This window comes from Neovison vison, chromosome 13 (assembly GCF_020171115.1).
Source record: "Neovison vison isolate M4711 chromosome 13, ASM_NN_V1, whole genome shotgun sequence".
NCBI lineage: Eukaryota > Metazoa > Chordata > Mammalia > Carnivora > Mustelidae > Neogale > Neogale vison.
The window spans coordinates 74787057-74810814 of NC_058103.1; the positions used below are offsets into that span (position 1 = coordinate 74787057).

Consider the following 23758-nt stretch of genomic DNA (forward strand, 5'->3'; position numbering starts at 1 on the left):
CCAGAGCCCCACGACAGGTCAGGGTAAAACCAGGGTTCATGCACAGGGCAGCCTGGTGTCAGGTCTCCTCTTAGCCACCATCCAGTGATGTCTGCAGGCTGTCATCCTTGAGAAGTAGAGAGGGTGATAGCTAGACACGGTTGCAAAGAGGGAACATAGGGAACGTTTTGGTGGGGGGAAGATGTGATTAGGTATGCAATGTTGACTTGGCGGTGAAAGCAGGGTATACAGTGGAAATACTGTCAATATGGGCCTGGGCTCTGCACAGAGGATCTTGCTACTCCTTATATTTCTGTGCACTGGCTTTTTGAGGAATAAGCAGTTAGTTTGGGATCAGTGAAAAGTGCTTCTGATACTTGCCGGTGTCATCTTTCCTTCACTCTGTTAGGACACTAATTGTTCCAAGCTCTCTTTTCTCAGGATTGATTCCATCCCTCTTCAGAGGGATAATAATTAGTTTATGATTAGAACAAATTGTATTAAAACTCATGTCAATGAAAAAGCAATAGGAAAACAGCAAGATATTTACATAGAAGTCATTTTTATACAACACAATTTTCCACATAATATCTACTTTGAGGGAGGAAATGGTATTATCACATAAAATCATAAGTAATTCGCACATATGTTTCCTTATCAGGTTCAAGTGGATTCAAATCAAGAGTTAAATGTGAGTTAGCTTGTGTTCTTGATGTAGCACAGAGCAAAAGAAAAAAAAAAAGATCTAGTTATCATGGAGTTCACTTTGGAAAGCAAAAGTTCTTTTGAAATTGGATGTTGAATTAAGCGAGTTTGTAAACCCTCAGTTTCTAGTATTTCTATAATATCAGGAAGCAGTGATTATCCTGTCTGCTGCCAAAGACTGTTATTAGAGTTACAAAGACACTGCTTGTTGGAGCTCCTGGGAGTCATGCCGTCCCTCCTAGCTTACTGGTTTTGCTATAGGCTCTTCTAACAATTTAACTATATCCCTGAAGTTATAGGAATCCCTTAATTTCAGGATATATTTAAAAGAACATTCTGCATCAGAGGTGTTTCATCATTGTATATCAATCTGTCTAATCAGGAGAGAGAAATGACAAGGTCCTTTCACCAGAGAGGATTGAAAATAAACTACTATTAACCATCACAAAGAATTTGATACGAGGAACTGGTTGGTAAGAACTAAAGAAAACTCTGGAGAATATAGGAATAGCAGATTTAAGGAGCAGCCACTGCCCGTAGAGCTGAGATAGGCTCCCCAAGGAAGAGACACACCACCCGTAGGGCTAAGATCCTGACTTTACAGGAAGCCTCCTAGCTGTGGCCACTGGATGGTAGAGAAGCTGCTATGGTGTGGTGTGGTGTGGTGTGGTGTGGTGTGGTGTGGTGTGGTGTGGTGTGTGGTGTGATGTGGTGGAACTTGCCAGAAATATGCTCCCTGAGCTGCTACAGAAAACCATTCACAGAGAGATGTCTCACTAGAAGTCTGTGTCCTACAACCACACAGAAAGTGTGCCCACACCAGCTGCTACCTGCTGGGCGCTGCCAGCTGCCCCACATTGCAGGACCATTGTGCTAGGGAAGCCCCCCCCCAACGCTGCTGCAACAGAGCACACCAGAACTGAGAAGAAAGTCTTCTACTAGACTTTTCTTTTTTTTTAAGATTTTATTTATTTATTTGAGAGAGAGAGAGATAGTAGGAGTGCATGAGCAGGGGGAGGAGGTGAGGGAGAAGCAGACTCCCTGCTGAGCAGGAGCCCGACATGGGGCTGGGATCATACCCTGAGCTGAAGGTCAGCTTAACCAACTGAGCCACCCAGGTGTCCCTTTTTTTTTTTTTTTTATCACCTTTTATCCACAAAAGTTAACATTGTACCATCTATTGAATGAAAAATATTTAAAGAGCATGGATCTATTTTCATAGAGCCAGCAATGAAGGGTGAATTTGGAACTAAGCAACAATGAATTGTGACTGGCATACCTGGGATTCGCTATTTATCCACTCTTAGCATTTTTACCAAGGCCTTTTAAAAGCTGTTGTCCTGAACTCATAATGAAATCACTTCATTGTTTTGAACATGTAATTTACTTGTCTATGATAGCTTTAAATGGACTCACTTTAATGATTCCTTAATGTCACATTTGTGATTCACCCAGTTCTTTGAAACAAAATAATTATTTTTCACATATTTTACAGCTAATCATGATGGAAATTATTGTTCACAAAACCAGATGTCCTACATTCTGTAAGAATGGGAGATTTTTAGGTTGGAGTACAAATTACTTTGTGTTACTTTATATATTATAGCAGATTAGTTTTCAGACACTTATGCCTCTACACAACCAGGAGAAGTTAAGCTCAAGAGGGACAGAACTGAGTCATTCTTGTTTAGCATAAATTTCCAGCATCTGGTACTGTAAATGAGTGTCCCATAGTAGATGCTAAATTGGTTATCTATGCGTGAATAAAAGTAGATTACAGCTGCCCAAGTTCATGGGTAAACTATTTTCATCACTGAGAAATGCAAGAAATAGTTATGTCTGCATAAGACATTAGGTATAGAATAACATATGTGTATATGTAAAGGTATATACATATATACAACGTATAGTATGACACATATTGTACTGTATTAAAGTACAGTAAGTTTTTTCCCAGTAATTCTCAAAATCTTTTTAAAAAATCACAGTTTGAGGAACCACAGAAAACCTATGAGAAGAAAATACCCATGGTGATACCATATTCAAAGAGAGATATCTCACAAAATCAGTGAGGTTTGCTAGGGGACACAGTTACAAGTTCTGGAATGCAGTCGTTTTCAGAAAGGAGTCATAACTATTATCTTTGGTTTGAGAAACTTTTGTTATTATCGTCCTTGAGAAAAGGGATTTTCTTGCTGCTGCCAGCTTTATTTTTTCAAGATATATCAATCTTGACGGGGAAAAAAAATAAGCCTAGAGAAATAACATGTTTGTGAGTTTATATGCTAAAGGTGTTAAATTATGAATGCAGAAATGTTAGAATGGAAAAATATATATACGTCATTGTTAAGAGATTAGAGACAAAAATTCCACCAAATATTTTAGCATAGTAGCTGTTGCTGGTTTAGAATCCGAAGTACCAACTAATGCTGGTTTATTTGCTGTAAAGAAATGATATGGAAGAGAAGAGGAAAATAGAGAAAAAACTGGAGAGTCCTGATCTTTGAATCTACTTATCTAAAGACAGTAGTATAAAATTCTTTTTATTTCCTTACTGTAATTTCTTTAAATTTATATTTTCTTAATACTGTTAATAAGAGAGGCACCTGGGTGGCTCAGTCAGTAGAGCATCCAGCTCTTGGTTCTGGCTCAGGTGCTGATCTCAGTGTCCTGAGATCAGTTTCCCAGCTCAGCTGAGAGTTTGCTTGGGTTCCTCTCCCTTTCTCTCTCCCTCCCCTACTGTCCTTCCCCTTGCTCATGCACACTCTCTCTGTCTCTCTTTCTCTCTCTCTCTCAAATAAATAAATGAAATCTTTAAAAAAAAAAAAAACACTACTAGTAAGAATTACCTTTCTCCTTAACAATTGTACAATTACTTTCTCACTGATGGGGAAGGATTAATATGATATGAAATCTGTATTAAGTTTAAATGGCAAGTTAATTTTCCTCAGCATCTTTACTTAGTAGGATATAGGTTTTATATTTAATATAGTATGAATAATGTAAATGAACTCATAAGAGACAATGGTCATAATTAATTCATATTTATTAAGATTTCAGTTGGAGTTTGGACTCATATTTTATAAAAGCATTGACTCCTTGTGAGTTGTTCCCTGGTATTTTTTCTCTATTTTGTACTTGTTTCTTTTAAGTTGGAATTGAACTTACAAGGATCTTGAAATTGTGGAACTGAAGGGATGGCAGAGAAGAGGGCAAAGGATTGTTTGTGGGCTTTTTTTCCCCTTCTTCTGATAACATAAATAAAAACCAGAGGCTATAATTGCAACAATAACAAAATTCTAGAGTGGTTTTCATTCCTGAACAGTGAGGGCTCTTGGGGAAAGGAGGTAGCAATACAAAGTATGTGTATTCTTACTTGTCCTATCCACTTAAATTATGTACATAGATTGCCAACAGAAACTTCTCTTTTTTTTTTTAGCAAAAAGCACTGCTGTTCTCTGTTGTTTGTGAGTTGAAACACTAGGGGACAGCACTAAAATATTCCATAGTTGGTTGTTATTGATCACTTGCATACTGTATAATAAGTAAGAGATTTTACTGTTAAAGACTATTGAATGCCCTGTTGATTTCAGTGGATAAAAAAGCACAAAGAGGAAGATGAGGTTTTCAAGCCCATAATGTCAGCCTTTGTAAGACGGTGATTTGAATAATTTAGAGAAAGCTCCCAGGCTGCTTTTTCAGTTGTAAGAAGGCATGTTCACTTAAAGAATTGTGATTTTTCTGATGATAAAAGTGTCTTGTTCTTTTCATTCTTTTGGAGTAAATAGTGTGCGTAATTTTTTTTTTTAATTTCTAATCTTGTTTTCCAGGCACTTTGGAAAGACATGAAACAGGAGAAAGAGCAAGAACTATTCTCAATTGTTGTGATGATTCACAGCTTCTAAAGCCTGAATCTGTTCTTCCACTTGCTTCAGAGACACATAAACACAAAAGTGTAGAACAGAGATCCTCCAGCTCCTATCAGTTTGGGCCAATACCTTGCCCTGGTCTGCAGGTGGAGTCTTCATGTAAGGTAAGTTCAAACCAAGTTGCTGCTCCCAGAGAACATGATCAACATCGAGTAAGAGGTGATATAACTTCATGAATACGTGACAATTGAATGTCAGCACAGAAACAGAACTGAGAGGTGACTGCGTCTCCAGACATATCTACCAAGTGATCTTGAGTGAATCAGGATAACTTTTTAAGTGATTATTATTACAGCATTCTTTTTGATAAGATAGGTTCTGGCTATCGTAATTGAGTCAATCTTATATTAACTCTTGAGTTCTAGATGGTGGGGGAGGGGATATACTCTGTATTCTGAATCCATTTTTGTTTTTCAGTTGAGTGTACATGACCTCTTCTTTAAAATGCTTATTACAGATAAACCAAAAAGGTATCACAAAAACTGGATCATGGTATGGACAGGTCTTTAGGATTCCAAGCCATATTTAATACACAGTGATGAAGATTGCATTTAGTTTCATAAACCAAGCCAACCACCTTCATAGAGATTTGGATAAGCTTTCCTATTTTTGGTTGTAAAATAATATGGTAATTTAATCTGATTTCTTTAAGGGACTCTTCCATCTTTTTGTCATCTATATTTCTAAGTTATCCCCTCATCATGTTGTTGTAACTATGCCATTTATATGTATATATCTAATGGAGTATTTTCTATGTAAACCTATTTTCACAGTACTATCTATGACTTTTTAATGACTACATCACACTCTATGCTTTGCATATACTATTTCTGATTAAATTATTCTCCTAAGCCTTAATATAGGGATTGTTTTTTTATGTTTCACTTTCATGAATAACATATCTATGAACCTTAAAGGCTTTTTTTCCATATTCAGTATTATTTAATGGGCTATATTTCCAAAAGTGGGATTTCTATATCAAAATTTCATTAATGTGGTAACATTTTCCATTATTTTAATGGTAGTATAAAGACGTAAAATACCATCAGTAAGGACTTTAAATAATTATCTCATGTGCATGTATATGGTTTGAGGCAAAAGGATATGTCATCTTGAAGAAAGCTTCATGAGCTGTTCAAGCTGTGCCTCAGAGCTTCAGGGTAGGGAAAAAAAGGGGGTTGTGGGGCAACTGACTGGCTCAGTGAGTAGGGCATGTGACTCTTGATCTCGGGGTCATGAGTTCAAGCTTCACATTGCATATGGAGCCTACTTAATAAATTAAAAAAAACAAAAACAAACAAAACCTGCAGGTTGGGGTTGGGGGCACCAGTGTGCAATCTTTAGCTTTTTGGGTTTAAAGACTTGATTGAGATTACATCAGTGAGGCCAAGCTTCATCAAACTTTTGAGAACTGGGCCACACTAACCAAACACCCAGGATATGCAGGTATAATGCTCTAGTTTGACTAGATATTACCTAGTTTGACTAGAGCATTATACCTAGATTGACATGCTAGAATGACAATGCTCTAGTTTACGATGACAGATTCATCACTCAACACATTGTCGCTGTAGTAAAGCCACAGGTCAGAGGTGGGGGGAGGTGTTGGGGGCAAGGGAGGTGGAGATGAGGGAGGTGAAGTTTTCACAGAGGGAGTCAGGGCAGGGGGAGCTCATTCCCTGAGCTCTGAGGGCCCAATGCAAGGTACTGCATTTCTTGGTCAATTTGTCTACTTTGACAAATCCCTAAATTTTGAATCTTTATTTTTTTTAAAGATTGTATTTATTTATTTGACAGACAGCGATTCCAAGCAGGAAGAGAGGCAGAGAGTGGAGGAAGCAGGCTCCCTGCTGAGCAGAGAGCCCAATGTGGGGCTCAATCCCAGGACCCTGGGATCATGACCTGAGCTGAAGGCAGAGGCTTTAACCCACTGAGCCACGCAGGCGCCCCGAATCTTTCTTTTTTAAGACTGCATTTGAGCCACTCACTTCTGTTCATACTCTCCTTCAGATGTTAAAACCGGTCATTGGGCTACAGCTTGTTGTTACTGTTTGTTGTTTTTCCTTTCTCATTTAGTCCAATTGGTTTTAGATTCCGCAAACTGCTTTTCACGTTCTTGAAATAGGTCCTATTTTATAAAGGAAAATTATGTCAGTATGATGAAACTTGAACATTCACAACCAAAAATGACAGTCATAAGGTTTTAGATTCCACAGGTGGGAAGTCAAATCATATGTGTTATAAGATTGAGGGAAATAAAGCCTGGTGAGTGAGCCCCGATGCCTACCACCCGCTCCCACCTTAATGTGGCTTTGCGGTTCTCTGTGCATAATTGAGTATGCTTCTTATCGGGGGAATTATATGCTAGAATAGCAGATGAGAACTTAGAGATGTGTCTTGACTCATGCATGTCAGATGCCTAGGGTCTGCAGGAGCAAATCTCATTCATCAAATGCCTATTTTACTACTTTAATTCCCAGAAGGTAAACTGATTACTATTTCTTTCAGTTTCTTGGAGGACCTCAGAGCTACCCTTTAGGTAGTGGTAATAGTATATATAGATTTCATTTTCTTTATGTAATTTTGTTTCTTGACTCCAGGAAGCAATAAAATGCCAGGGTCTTGTTTTCTTACTCTTAGGCTTATTCCAGCTTTATTTCCTTACTAGTGCCCTTTGCCTTAGATGACTATGATTTCTAACCTTTGCTCTCTTCAAAGCTAGTGAGTTTAATCAAACAGGACTATGACCTCGTTTGTTCTAGACACCATACTTCTATTATTATTGAACTTACTGCTAATTAGAGCTATTTTTAATCTGTGCTCCCCTAAGTTCTCTCTTCTCCAGCTATATGCTATATATCTTCCTTTCATCCTCTTTGATTTAAGCTCTTGAGATTGTTTTATCTTAATCTTTTATTTACAAATTCAATATACCTGATATTTCAAGATGCTTGGAAATTCTCCATTCTCTTTATTGTTAATATAATAAAATGCTTCTTAGGTTTTTGTTTTTGTTTTTAAAGATTTTATTTATTTGAGAGAGAGAGAGAGAGAATGAGAGAGAATAAGAGAGAGAGAGCATGAGAAGAGAGAGGTCAGCGGGAGAAGCGGACTCCCTGCCCAGCAGGGAGCCCGATGTGGGACTCAATCCTGGGACTCCAGGATCATGACCTGAGCTGAAGGCAGTCGCTTAACGAACTGAGCCACACAGGTGCCCGCTTCATGGGTTTTTGTAAGGAAAAAAAAATAGTTTTAAAGAAGAGGGTTTGAATCATACTCATTTTAGAAGTAGGAAAATGAGGGACAGTAACCCTATGAAATGTAAAAATGTCTAAAGTTACTTTGTGTCTCAGAACTTTTTTATGTGGAATTTAGTGACATGTAGTGAAATACTTTCAAAGGGTAGAGTGAATTGTTTAAACAGAACAAAAGCATGTTAGATCTGTGTGGTGAGCCACTTGTGTTTCAAAATATTTGGAATTTATTTGAATGCTATCTTCAAGTTTTCTTCTTGCATTTGAAGAGTACATATAGCTTTGGGAACAGATTCTACAGAAAACGGCAAATACAATACAACACTTTCAAAATGGGCCCAATTTGAAATGCTAGAGTTGTTGAATTTGTGCAGCTAGACAAAGAAAAATCTTTGGAGTAGGAGAGGGCCAGAGTCTTAAAGGATTTAAAGGAATACGATATCATATTAGTGATGGGGAACTGCTTTTCTCAGATTCTACTGAGGATAAAACAAGTTAGAAACTGTTTAAATTGCAGTGGGAGGAATTTAGCTTCAAAGTAGGAAATAAACAACCTTACTAAAATCATCTCTACATGGCAGAAATCTTTGTAGCTGCATCTTATTTTAAAGAGAAAAGTCCTGTTTTGTCTGTTGGTTGGTTGCTTTTTTTTTCTTTTTCTGCATTTCTTGTCTATAAATAAGTAATAAACAGAATTATTTTAACTGTCACAATTTAGACCCATTGTAGTGTCCTGTACAAGCCCTCTCTTTTTCTATCGTGTGGGGCCCCAACAGCCCCTCCCCCCCACAGGGGAGGATTGTTTAGTGCTTCTCTGGTTAATATAGTAGATGCTGTTTATATATGGCTATTGAATACTTGAAATGTGGCTATCACCACATGTTAAAATGATCTTTTTACATATAGGGTTAAATAAAATATGTCATTAAAATGAACTTTACCTGCTTCTTTTTATGTTTTTTAAATTATTATTATGACTACTAGGCAGTTTAAAAATTCTGTGTGGTTTGTATTTTATTTGTATTGGTCAAGGTTGAACTCAGCCAGATAAGCAAACTTTTTTTGTAAGGAATTCAATGAGAAACATTTTACACTTAAAGTGCAAGATTTTCGCTATTGTAACTATTCAACTCTGCTGTTGGAGCACAGGAATTCCCATAAACAATTCTTAAGCAAACAAATGTCATTGTGCTCCAATAAAACTTTATTTACAAACACAGACAGTGGACCAGAATTGATGGTCAGTAGCTATTGTTTGCAGATTTCTGATCTAAACAGTCCTCTCTAGACTTCAAGATCATAAGGCACTAGGAGGACCTGGCAAAAGAGCCAACACCTCTTCTCTCCCTAGATATCTGAATTTTTAGTAAAACAACATACTCCAGCTTCTTCTGCACTATGTGGAATGCAATCCCAAAGACCTTGTATCAAGTCTGTTCCCTGACAGAAATCATGAAATGCATATGTGTTGGAAATCTTCCTTTTGATGAAAATAAATGTACACATGATAGCTCCCAGTCCAAGCAAGATTTTTTAATGGCATTTCCTTTAAATAACGTACTTCTTTTTCCAAACATATAAATACATACATATACATACATCTTTTTCCAAACATATAAAATTGATTATAAAGAATTCATTTACATTTATCTATATTCCAGTGAGCTTTCTAGAAATATGTATTTTTTTTAACCTTCACTTCACCGTGAGTGATGTCTATTTGGTACCATTTGCTGAAAAATCTTATTAGGGCTTTATTCCTGCTACCTCTTGTAAAATACAGATGGTGCACTGCTAGGCCACCAGTAAAGAATTGGACCCCACTACTAATTACTTTATCAAAATGAAATGTTAGTTCTTTCATATTTCATGACACAAAAACATAACCAGAATAGAATTAGAGTAGTTTCTAAATGATAATGCTTTAAAATGTCACCTGTAAATTTATATGTATAAATATGAAATAACAATTCATGTGGCAACATTACATTTTGTACCTTAACTCAGTCTGAGTTATTTATATTTTATTACCAAAATTTAATCACTGTAGGAAAGAACTAATAACATTATTTGAAAACAATTAATCGCATTATGTAGGGATAAATCCTTAATAAAGAATGATAATTTTCACCTTCTTGATGAGTAGTTAATTTTTAGTATATTTTTTAAATGTAATGAAGAGCATATAACTATTTTTTCTGGTGTTCAAAATATTTTGCCTCAGTTTTGTGTAATTTTAAAAGATAATAAATCTTTGTTATTAGACACCCAAGCACCTCACTGAAATATAAATATTTCTCTCTGTATACATTGGATTAAGATTTTTGTTCTGAGTATTTTGATCTAGTGAATCTCAGCTTAAAACCTGAGTTCCTAAATTACAGCTCTCTTCCTAATAAGATAGAGAAATGTAGGATAACAGAGAAATATGCAAGCCAATTTGCTTTTTTGAGCAAGCAAAGTGATATAACTTTTCAACAGATTATATGTAACCACTCCTGTGACATATAATAGTTAAACATCTCCCTAATACTTAATTAATACCTTCTTTGATGGCTCTCCTTTATGAAGAATGTCCCTTTCTCACTTTGTGACATAAATTTAAACTTTGTGATGCAGTCACCTTAGTGTTGAGGAAAAGTATGAAAAGCACCTCACAGCTTTCTTTCAAAACTGATTCAGGTCTCAGAGTCACTGTGGAAAGTACAAAACACACCGTTAAATGACTCCAGCTGTCCCTCTGCACACAGAGCAACCATGAATTTCCTCACAGGACTTCAAAGCACTGCTTGTATCTAAACACTCGTTGGCCATGTAAATTCGAGGCACAAAAGGAGAATGCTCATATGTCATGGTGCGTGGCCGGTTGAAGTCCCGCATTGTGCTGCACGTGTCGGTGGGGAGTGCCAGGAACAGAAGGGCACTGTTCTGACTCGTGTGACAAATGTAGTTAACACCAGATCCATATTAATGTTGTCAAGTTCCCTTGATGTATTTAAACAGATTTTAATTATTTTCAGCTTCCAAAGGCCTGAAATATATAGCCTAATAGTTCTTCAAAGAAAGCTTACTTAATGTGTGAATGTAAAGCCTCTCATAAAAATGAAACTTTTATATTGGCCTTAGTCATTGACATAGGTTATTCATCAAGTCAGCAATTTGTGTGGCAAAGTGCCATTTGAATAGTGTATTGTTAGGATACTTATGGTCCACTTGACAAGGGCTCTTGCTGTAAATAGTGCAATTTGACTCCAGCTGTTAAAGAGTGGCTTTGACAGCAGCCAGATAGAATGGAGATGCCTTACTGCACTGCCGAAAAATCAATATTGGGTTCTTGTTCATGGTAACCTGTTCTTTTCCCTTCTGTAGATTTATAAACGACTATCAAGGGTTTATAAGTGGAAGTTTAAATATTATTTTAAATGCAATTCACTTCGAGTTTTAAATTAAGACTTGCGATAAATGGTATGAGTGCAGAGTTTCAGGATATTACCTCCACCCCCTGGTTCATGTTTAGTCACAATTCCAGTTACGTTGAATTTGTATTTCCTAGCTTAATTTGGAAGAGAATTAGTGTAAAACGTGGTCCCAAAATGGTGTGCCTATTGTATATTGCCAGCGCGATTGTTTCTTCTTTTTGTCTTTTCTTATCAATTTATCTGTGTCCCTCCCACCTTCTCTGCGTGTATACCTTTTTGTGTAGATGGTGGGGTTCTTTGTGAATGTGCCCATAGCAACACCCACAGACGCTGACAGCCAGTAATGTCCCCAGTGCTGTCAAAGATTTCCCTAAAGCAGAGTCTGGCTGGTTTTGAAGAGTTTTCTAGCAGTTTTCAGCAATCCAAGGTTGCTATGATACCTGGCTGGTGGTAAAATGTACTGAATCGCTTAATATCGGTAACTACACACGCAGGCTATTTTGCTTTAGGTCTCTGTGCTGTTGCTGACTGTTAGGTTTAAGATTACAGAAGAGGAAGTGAAATTATAAACTCAAGATGAGGAAAAAAAATGTTTCAGGAGTTTACTTTGAATGCTAATATTGCATCAAAGAAAAATTTTCTAGGTTTAAAAACCATTTAGCGGACTCTTGATTTCCTAGGATTCCAGATATTACTTACTTAAATCATTTCTGGTTTTGTCTGAATATGATTTTAATTTTTATTGTTGTTTACGTGTGATGTCCTAAGTCTGTCGTAAGTCTTCATCAAAGGTGTGCTGAGCAGGACTTGAAAGAGCTGTCAATTTTTAACAGGAAAAAATGCTGGTATAACGCCTACTTTCTCAAATGCCTTTTTCAGTGAAGGCTATTAAAATAGCCATCTTCCTATTACTGACCAACTCTGCATTTATTGAATTTGTGGCTGAGATAGCAACTGAAAATTCATAAAGCTGATAATATAATTGTATACAAAGACCTTTAAGGTTGATTCAAGGTCAGCGTTATTGTTTTTATAATTGCTGATAGACGTGATTTCTAGAGAAAGGGTTTGCTCTGCATTGGTGTTGCCTGGTTCCAAAAAAGGTTATTTCTTTCATTAATTCTAAAGTAAACCCTTTCAGTGAATAAATGTTTATATTATCTCTTTCGTGCTAGACTTTTTCATAGATTTAGCTCAGTTTCTTTCCGTTCCCTCCCTCAAATATTCATCAACCCTGTAAGAAACACCGAAATCTAAGATTATGATTCTTTTTGGTTAAATAGTCTGGTTATCATCATTAGTTCACTTGTAGGGTGGATATGCTAGCATAGAAACCTGAGTAAAAGTTAAACATACCAGGTATTTTACTTTTTATTTTTTTTTTAATTTTTAAAGATTTTATTTATTTATTTGACAGAGAGAAATCACAAGTAGACGGAGAGGCAGGCAGAGAGAGAGAGAGAGGGAAGCAGGCTCCCTGCTGAGCAGAGAGCCCGATGCGGGACTCGATCCCAGGACCCTGAGATCATGACCTGAGCCGAAGGCAGCGGCTTAACCCACTGAGCCACCCAGGCGCCCGGTATTTTACTTTTTAGTTTAACCTAGGGAATGTAGCATAATTTATTATAGCATGGCTATAAATTGCCTCCATTTACATCAATAATTTCATAGATATTGTAGGAACTATGAATTCTGTAATCTTGTCCATATCATAGATATTACTGCCCAAGACTGTTTAGGGACTTTGTCCTCCCTCATTTCTTCTTTCCTTTCTTATATTCTTCTCAGTTGTAAATTGCTTTTGCTTTTTAAAAACCTGTGATTTCCCAAATTTGTTAGGAGCCTGCTTCTTGTAGGACTCAAAGGCCTTCAGCCTACTGAAAGAGGTCTATACGTGCTGGAATGCAAATTCACTTCAGTGGATTTGGGTGTTCTGTTGTTAGACAGTTTGCTAGTTCTGATGACAAAGCAATGGTAAATGTTACCTTTTTGTAGAACCTTGGAGCTTCCTCAATGACCAAGGTATCATCCTGTATAAGGAGTATCATGTGTTTATATCCTATTGTTTATGACTACCACAGTGGGTGATATTTTCAGGTGTAAAAAACGATGTTTCTAGAAATTCAGATGTTGAGTTAACTAAAAGGGTTAGTGGCTTGTAACAGGAAAGAAAAGAAGGAGAATAAAATCTTTCTTCTTGAAAGCTGGTAATATCACGTATTGACTGGGAGTACCATCTGGACCCATTTAAAGGAATCCCAACAGGAACACTACTTCTGTACCAATGACTTATGTTGAAACTGGTCCTAAGAGAGCTGCAAATGCAAAACTGTAACAGGAAGCAATTCTCAGAAAAGAAAGCATTTATCCTCATGGAATGTTTCCCCTATGTTGGTAAAAACAAAATGTATTAAGACTTTAGCTTTATTCATTGGAACTAAAAGAGCATGAACTTATTGAAGAATATATCCAGTTAATATCCCCATCTGTTTTTCTGAATTGCATTTTAATAGTGACATCCTGGAGGCACAACTAGTTCTCTGCATCCCTAAATGGCATTCATGACCTTAAACACAAGTAATGACATAAATGACATTATTTGCAATTCTCTATATACAGTGAAGCTCGTATTACTCTGGAAACAGATGTTTTGGTCCTAAATTAAAATATCCTGCATAAGCTTTGGGTCCAAGTATGATCATTCCACCAGATACAAAAAAGGGTCATAAGAAACTATGTGAACGGCAGGCACTTCTTATGCACATACTTAACTCCATGCAAATTCACATAGGAATGAAAATTTTAGGTTTGGGGATTTTCTTCTGGTCTTCACATGTTGTCTGAGACCGGATGGTGTCTAGAAAGCTGATATGAAAGTTCACAAGATACAAAGTCGTACTCAGCTTTATTACTTTCTTTCTGCTTGCACGAGAGCTCTCTGGTCATTACAGAGAAGTTGGTCTTTTCTGTTTACTCTCTGGTAGTAAATGTTTTGTTTTCCATTTTGCTCCTTGAAGTAAAATTTTAATCTGGATGCATAAAGAGTCATCATAGGGGAGCACGAGGTCACCAGAGCCTTTATTTCCACTTCCGGCACTGTGGTGCATTAAAACTGAAAATGATCAGGTTACCTGTTTTCTCCTCTCCTTTTTTTTTTTTTTTTTTTTTTTTACTAGAGGGATTTTAGAGCTTAGTCTTGATTGAATCATACAGTAAATTAGGTTTCGATTCAGTACTGGGCCTGTTGGCTCCTGTCTCTCCCCTCTCAGTCCCAGTGTAGCTGCACACACTGATGCACTGACGGATGGAGCCTGCAGCCAGGCTCTGACCTGCCGAATTCTGCTCGCTCCTGAGCTCCCACGTTGTCCTGTCTTCACTTGCCGACCCGTTTCCTTTAATTAACATTCATGGCTAAATGAGGAGGGGATCAAGTAGACTAAAAGTCAGTTTGGAGTTGGTCTTCTAGTCCTAGAATTCCAGAATTCCCTGATTTGCTGTGATTGGATTTAATTTAGCTGATAGGATTTAATTTTTCCTTGGATCTCTGATTTTTCTTTTTCAATGCTGCTTAGTGTACCACTTTCTTCCAGGTTGACTTTCCAGGAACCAGAAGCCTCGATCTCCACTCTCCTGTATGGCCACTCTGGCTTTTTCTGCCCGAACCCTTCAAAATGATGATGTTTTAATTTTTTATTGCTATGTAACAAATTATTATGATCGTAAAGGCTTAGGGCCATACACATCTATTATAGAACAACTTCTCGTGTGCCAAGCGTCTGGCATGGCCTGGTTGGATTCTCTGTGCAGGGTCTCCCATGGCTGAAATCTAGGTAGCCTGAGGTTGCTGTGTCATATGAGGCTGGGGGCCCTTTGCCAAGCTTATTCAGGTTATTGGCAGAGTTCAGTTACCTGTGGTTGTAGGACTGGGGTCCTTGTTTTCTTGCCGGCTCTCAACCTCGGAACACTCATAGGTTGCCAAGTAGCCCTCTTAATTTTGAAGCCAGCAGCAGAGAAATTGTTTTGTATCAAGTCCCCATATACTTTGAATCTCTGACTTCTTCCTGTGCCAACGACTATTTTAAAACTCTCTGCTTTTAGAAATCTATGTGAATAAATCAGGATGACTCAGATACTCTGCCCATTTTAAAGTTAACTGATTTGAAACCTTAATTACATTGGCACAGTACCTAGATTTGTGTTTAGTTGAATAACTGGAAGAAGGTACATTTCACAAGGGGCTGAGAATCTTGGGGGGCATTTGTACAATGCTGCCTACAGATGGGAAGTTGTTCTAACTCAGAGTGGCTGCTGTTTTAGAACTATTACCTTCTTCCGCTTCTGGAACATTTAACTCTCCTAAGTGCCCTGATTAGCTGTCCTCATTCTAATCTGAAATTTGAATCAAGACTCTTGGGACCTCTTATCCTGTCTATTCCTTAGGAGGATCTGTCTCTTTAGTCTTTTAAGTCTAATCCTGTTTTGCCAAAACCGTAGCATGGCATCGATCATCATATGGTGGAGTATGGAAGGTGTAACGTGGGTCCTGTCTTCCTACATGGTCATGATGAGGCTTAACCAAGAAAATAATTTGACAGTCGGTATGGCTCTCCAAACCTAAGAAGTTACCTAAATCTGGAACTTTCGCAAAATTCTAGAACTTCATCATATCATCTGCAGTCTAACATCTTAAATTACCAAGGACCTATCTTTTCTTCAACTTTGTCATTTATAATTAAAGTCAAGTTTATAGATAATAAATTGTTTATCTTTAAGGTCTCTTAAGCATATTTTTCCTTTTTTCTCTTGATCTTCAGTTATGTTAACCAGCTTAACCAATCTTTAGAATATATTTTTTATCTTAGGTATGAAATTTCTGGCATTATCAAGGATGCATAGAATTAGGTTGACAGTAGTAGAAAGAGATCAGTTTTGAGTACATTTCATTCAAAAATTTATTTTCCTTTTTATATTAATTCTATTAATCATAATAAATTCCTGCTATGAAATATACATCCAAATTAAGTGATCAACTCTCTGTGTTACTCAAGGGAAAAATTGGGATCAGATATAGCAGATCAAAAGAGTTGCACCAGAAATAAGTTTTGGGACAACCTGCAATGCCCCAGATGATGGTTTGCTTTACTATTCTTCTGGCCCAGTTATGGGATCACAGCTTGATATTTTGGTTTTGTTTTGCCTTAACCTAATACTCTATGTCCATTGATTCTCAGGCTAAGCTCTTGAATTTTTAAAACATTATTTGTTTATCAGAGTTCAGTTTCATAACAGTAAATAATTATCAATCTGTTTATCCTTTACAAATGGATTAAACCTGAGGATTTTTTGTCCTTATTTTATTTTTTTTTGCGAAGAAAGCATCGTAAGTGGTGCTTATTTCATAGACAGATCATGAAATATAACAGAACCAAACAATATAATCTACAAGATACTCAGTAATTTGTTATGTATAAGTCAAATATTATGTCCCCTTATACTTTTACAGCCCTCTCCTGCAGTTTCCTGATATCTTTTTGATAAATCATTCAATGTGGTTACTTTTAATTTCTATTTTCAGGATATGCTGAATTTTATTCAGAGTAAACATTCAACACCATACTCTTATGAAAAGTCTCCTCATTTCACAATTAGAGCATGTATTGTTGGTGGTTCTTAATTGATACTTGGGAAAGAATTTAAATTGGAGTTTTTCCTATCCTCTGGTGACTTTTGCTTGTTTGTTTCCAAGTTCTAGATACCTTGATGCATAATTGAAACCTACAAAGTATCTCCTTTAATATTTGAATTAATAAAATTCAAACTGCTAATCAGCATTATTATGTAATTTTTATTGTCTTTCTTAAGCTGGGAACTATACAGTTTCTTTTCTTAGCAAAAATACATTCTGAGTTTCAAATTTGATTTTGACACTTGTCTCGGAGGTAGTATAAATGTCCTATAATGATTACACGTATTCTTCAGCTATATGACGTTCCAATCTGTTGAATCTGCAACATGGTTTATGAATTAGTCTTTTCAGCTTCCACCAACATGACCTGAATGGGAAGAAAAGAGCCTTGGAAATGGACATTCAAGTAATATTAATCTGAGTTGTATTCATCCTCAGAATAAAATCCAAAATTATGAAGCATATGTGAAAAAGATATAGAAGAATGTCAACGGTAGATTTGGGACCATAACACCAATATTTAATTCCCAGCTACTTGGCCTTATTTTAAAAACTCCTATTTCCCCAACTGCTAGTCTTTTGCCAGAATCTTTTCTCTCAGGTTCTTCACCTTGAAGTCTAAGCTTCAATGTCACTTCCCTTAAGGAAAGTAGCAGGCCACGTTCCATTATTCTCTTTCTCAGCATCCTTTTTATTTCATTTTTTTATCTTCTCCATTCTCCACGACAGTATAAGCTCAAAGAGGGCAGTGACCTGTTCTGCTAGTTTATCACAGTATCCTCATCACCTAATACATGTCTGACACAAGGCAGACATTCAGAAATATTTGTTGAATAAACACCTGGACTGAAAGCTGAGAAGGTATAAACATGAAAAATAGATGGTAAGAAGGTGGAGGATACAGCCTTTCCTGAGTTATAGAGAAATAAATAAATGACTTCTAGAAATAAAATATGTATTTATTTTGCTAGACAATTGCTTTAAGTCCAAATTGGGTTTACATGTGACTTGATCTTACAGAGGGATGACCTAGCAAAAAAAAAAAAAAAAAAAAGTCAATAACAGCAAAGAAAAGAAGCTGTTGAACACAACTGCTACCACACCGATGTTTAAACACCAGTCCCAATCAATTCAAAAGTTTATAAGGCATGTTGATATTTAGACCAGTCCAAATCAATTCAGAAGTTTATAAGAAAAAATTTATTAAACACTGGCGATGAAATGTAGGATGTTTAGCACACTGGGAGGAATGATTCACTGAGGGAACAATGGGCACACTGGTGAGCTGTTATAGATTCAGAAAGATGAAAAGGCAGTGTGGTGAGATGGTTTCTTGCACCAGCAAAGTTTATATTATTGCCCCGTTTACTTGCCCTTAAATCTTGGGCTCTTTTTTCTAGTAACAAAGTTATCTAAAATAAGCACTCAAAAATAGCCTGAGGATTATAGTGTATATCATAGGCCCTCTGCTTCCTTCAAATAATTACTTTACTTAGCCCTCCCCTCAATACAAAACCCCTGAAGCCAGCAACAATCTAATCAACAGGTTTGTAATAACTTTTAGAAATGTAAGTGTAATAAATATGAAGAGGCCTGATTTATGTTTCATTTCCCAATGCCGAGTCTCTGGCACAACCCTGCAACCCTCAAGTGGCACCCTTGCCTTCCTCCTTCTGTAGATCACTTGCAAATTGCTGAACTCTGATGAGAGGCTGGTGAGGAGGGCTGATTCCGCGCGTGATGTGTTCTCACGGTCCATGCTTTTAGTTAACTCTTTCGCGGGGGAGCATTGGGTAGCGTGCTGCCTGAACGGTCCCGGGAGATACCAAAGCCTCCTGGGATTTGCTCTTCTTTCCCATCTCCTTGCCTCCAGGGAGGAAGCATCTTACTCATTTCGGAGAAACCAGCGCTCCTCTGCATGGCTGCCTTGCTGACTCTGCTCCCTGTGCGTCTCCTCCTGCCTTAACTTATGTAGTGATGTTCCTCTCTCCACCTAGTTCAGTCCTCCCCGGAGCATCTGCGGGCACTGTTTAACACGCACCTACTAGTTAAACACTTGTAATTAACTGTGGATTACCTAGTTACTTTAGAAGTATTCATTTTTCTTACCTTGTCAAGTAGGCCTCAAGTTCCTTAAAAACAAGGAACTGCTATGTCTGTATGTTATGTTAAGTGTTGTGGCATGGAGTACAGAAGAAAATATTTATTCAGTAAATATTCACTGAACACCTACCATGCGCCAGACACTTTTCTTGATAAGGGGAATTTCAACCAAGTCCTGGTTGTCATGACACGTCTAATTTCTGTTTTGTAAAGATCACTTTGGTTGCTATGTGGAAAATTGGATTGAAGGCCTGGGGGGTGAAAAGAGGAAAGTATTGTATGGGTGCAGCAGGACAAGGAAATTACTGATGAGTGTTGGGTTTTTGAACATTGAATTGGAAAAAGCCGTGATACAATATGTGTGTTTTGTAGACCTGTATCCCAAAGTGCTCCTGGAGCCCCCTGCAGGTGGTGAGGCCAAGGCTGGCCACAGGATACAGAAGGGACATTAGGTCAGAATCTTGACAGATGAGACTTTGCTGTGGGCAACAGCAGATCCAAACCCCAGAATATAAAGAGGGGTGGTGAATAGGAGACTGATGAGAGATTGACACGACCAGAGACAGAATATATAGTGGGAATGGTGGAAGACGACCACGTCTTTCCTACAGGAAAATAAAAAAAAGTCTCTGAAACTGGCCTTGGACTTCTGAGACCAACTTATAAATGGCATGGAAGATCACATAAGTGACATAAAAACAACCAGTACAAGCTTTAGAATCCTCTGTTAAAATATAACTAACTGAATCAAGGATATTTAACACCTTAAATCACACACTCGATACTCATATTGTGATATTGGGTATTGCCTTTAAAAAATATTTTTGTATATATTTAAAATTCCTGTTAATTTAGGACAGGCCAGGGCTTGGCAAACTTTTTCTGTAAAGGACTGGATAGTAAATGTTTTTTGCTTTGTGATCCATACAGTCTCTCATAACCACTCAGTTCTGCCTCCGCAATACCCAACAGCTGTAGATGATCTATGGATCATCTATGTGGATATATATGGATCATCTAACAAATGAACATTTCTCCAAAAATATTTCATTTACAAAAAAGAGTTGGTAGGCAATATTTGGCCTGTTGACCATGATTTTCTCACCCCCGTGGCAGGCAATATTGTGATAAGATTACATTATAATTCAGTGTCATAGTCTACAAGAGGAGTGGATGCTTTCCACTGGAAAACCTGTATTCAGTTATAGTCATTAACAGATATTCTTATAATGCTCCCTCTTTGCTAAAAGTTATAACTATTTTAAATCAGTTTGGGGGCCCTGGTTTGTGAAATCCATTTTGGCTTGTGGGACAATTTTGTCATTTTGCCCCCAATACTTATTTCTTTAAGGTAGTCTACAGACTTGATCTTGTCAATCAGTTACTGGATATGTGGTTATTTATTGTCAAGTGATCGTCTGAAAGAACTTTTTTCCATAAACTTGAATTTAAATTATATACTTTCAAGTGAGTGTATTCGCTAGCTGTTGACTTCAATTTAATAAGTATATGTTAGATTAACTATCTAGTGGCCACACAGAGATATATACCCAAAATACGTGTTCAACTGGTTGTCCTTTATGTAAATACACTTAAGAATCATTCCAAAGAGAAAGCACCTTTTTTTTTTTTTCTTTTGCCCTTTGGTCTACTTCGTAGTAAACCAATTCCAACTGTAAGTTGCTTTTCCTTCAAGCTGCATCCTTTCTGACCTCTGGCCAATTAGAAGCTTATTAGTATGATGTTTGGAAGACATCAGTGTGGTAGCAGTGACTTGCATGTCATAGTTGGGAAGCAAAGGTGTTTGGAGTAAGTCAGATCAGCGTAATCTACAGCACATCTCTTTTAATTAGTTATCATCTCTAGGGAGAACGTACAGAGAAATTTAGCAACACATACTTGTCTTAATTGACAGGTATATACACAGAGAAGTATAAAAATTGAAGGAAATAGTTGCTATTTAAAGAGAGCATGTAGGACATATGGGAGCATATCTTTCCTGAATCATACTTAGTTTTTTAATAAAATTGCTTAAATTGCTTTTAAATTTGAGAATATCTTTTTTTTTCTATCAGTGTCATGACATTTTTCTAGAATGCAGATAACACCACAATTGAATTATGAAGTATTTATTCAAATAGTTGTTAGGTCCTTTCAGAACCGGAGGGGAAAAAATTGTTGTGTCTTAGAGTAGTTTCGAAGAAAAACAGAAAGCACAAAAGCAAGTGAGACCACATTTATGTGGTGAAAAGGACACTGGAGGGGAATAGTCGATTTGTATTCTGATTTCAACATTGGCATTTCAGTAGTTAGGTTGATTACATGGTTCCTGGCACAGAGCTCCCCAAACCCTTAGAATTTCCTGCAAGGAGAGCCAGAGCCATAACGCTATCTTTTGTTCTTTTGTTCTTCATAACAAACCTTCCCACCACAGGTCAGTTTTGGAAAGCACGAACCAGGTGCTTAGATGGTTGGAACCTTCAGTCCCATCTGCTCATCTCAGGGCACAGGAGAGGGCCTAAAGGTTGAATTAATCACCAATGGCCAATGATTTAATCAACCATGCCTATGCAATGAAGTCTCCGTAAAAACCCAACGGACACGCTTCAGAAAACTTCTGGGTTGTTGAACATAGATATGGGAGGGCAGTGCTCTTAGAGAGGGCATGGAAGCACACTGCTCCTTCCTGCATACCTTGCCCTGTGTAGTTCTACAAGTTGATGCTTCATTTGTATCCTCTAATATCCTTTGTAGCAACCTGGCAATCAAGTAAGCAAACTATTTTCCAGAGTTCTGTGAGCCATACTAGCCAGTCACCAAAGCCAGGGAGACGTCATGGGAACCCCCTATCTACAGCCGGTTGTTCAGAAATACAGGTGACAACCTGGACTTCCAACAAACATCTGAAGTGGGGTGGTCTCATGGGACCAATCACTTAACCTGTAGTGATGTTATCCGCAGATAGGTAGTGTCAGCATTGACTTAAATTATAGGACACATGTCCCACTTGGTGTCTGAGAATTGCCTGGTGTGGGGGGACGCCTGGGTGGCTCAGTTGGTTAAGCAGCTGCCTTCGGCTCAGGTCATGATCCCAGCGTCCTGGGATCGAGTCCCACATCGGGCTCCTTGCTCGTCAGGGAGCCTGCTTCTCCCTCTGCCTCTGCCTGCCTCTCTGTCTGCCTGTGCTCTCTCTCTCTCTCCCTCTCTCTCTGAAAAATAAATAAATAAAATCTTTTAAAAAAAAAAGAATTGCCTGGTGTGGGGAAAACTTCCCGCCCATCTGGTGTCTTAAGTATTGAGAGTAGAGAAGTTTGAGTCTGATGGTAGTAGAGAGGAGTAGAGAAGAAACACAGGAGTATTTTTCCTTTGTAGTTACCTGTCTTGCTCTTCACTCATCTACTGATAAATCAAGTTGTGTATGGTCTGGAGCTAGATAGACTAGCAACAAGCAGTGCCCTAAATCTCATTAACTAAAAGCAAACCGAGTTTATTTCTTGTTAACTCCATGCACCAATCTGAAGTGAGAACAGGTCTCTGATCTTCATGGTCACAAAAACCAAAGTAATGAACCCAGAGCCATGTGCTTGGAAAGACTGGAAGCATTTAGTAGATATCCTAATGGCTACACAAATATTAACTTCTTTTTCTTTTAAAGATTTTATTTATTTATTTCACAGAGAGATCACAAATAGGCAGAGAGGCAGGTGGCAGGGTGGGGGAAGCAGGCGCCCTGCTGAGCAGAGAGCCCGATGTGGGGCTCAATCCCAGGACCCTGAGACCATGACCTGAGCTGAAGGCAGAGGCTTAACCCACTGAGCCACCCAGGCGCCCTCCCTTTAAGTTTTTATTTAAATTCCAATTAATTAACACACAGTGCGATATTTTCAGGTGTAGAATTTAGTGGTTCATCACTTACATACAATACCTGGCACTGATTACAACACGTGCACTTCTTAATCTCCTTTCACCCATTCCTCTCTCCATTGCTCCTCCAGCAATCCTCAGATTGTTCTCCATGGTTAAGAGTGTTTTCTGGTTTCCCTTTTTCTCCCCTCTGTTTATCTGTTTTGTTTCTTAAATTCCACATATGAGAGAAATCATATGGTATTTTTCTTTCTGTGACTTATTTGCTTAGCATAAAACTCTAAGTCCCTCCACATCATTGCAAATGACAAGATTTCATTCTTTTTCATGGTTGAGTAATATTCCATCATATATCACATGTTCTTTCCCCATTCATCAGTCAGTAGACATTTGGGCTCTTTTTGTAATTTGGCTATAATGCTGCTATAAACATCAGGGTGCATGTATCCCTTCAAATCAGTAGTTTAGCCATTCTAAAAGTTATGAGGTGATATCTCATTGTAATTTTGATTTGTATTTCCCTGGTAATGAGAGATGTTGAACATCTTTTCATGTGTGTATTGGCCATTTGTATTTCTATTTTTGGAAAAATGTCTACTCATGTCTCCTGCCCATTTTTTAACTGAATTAATTGTCTTTTTGGTGTTGAGTTTGGTAAGTTCTTTATAGGTTTTGGATACTAATCCTTTATCATATAGGTCATTTGCAAATACCTTGTCCCATTCTGTAGGGTGTCTTTTAGTTTTCTTGTTTCCTTTGCTGTGCAGAAGATTTTTGTCTTGATTAAGTCCTGATAGTTTATTTTTGCTTTTGTTCTCC

General features: G+C 37.6%; 1 protein-coding gene across 1 annotated transcript in view; it reads left to right on the forward strand.

Annotated features, from left to right (window-relative positions):
• Positions 1 to 23758, forward strand: part of WDR72 (WD repeat domain 72) — a 219210-nt gene that overhangs the window by 85470 nt on the left and 109982 nt on the right. The window contains exon 14 of the mRNA XM_044231052.1: positions 4515 to 4717. Within this exon, the coding sequence (XP_044086987.1) occupies positions 4515 to 4717 (203 nt within the window). The remainder of the gene's footprint in view (positions 1 to 4514; positions 4718 to 23758) is intronic.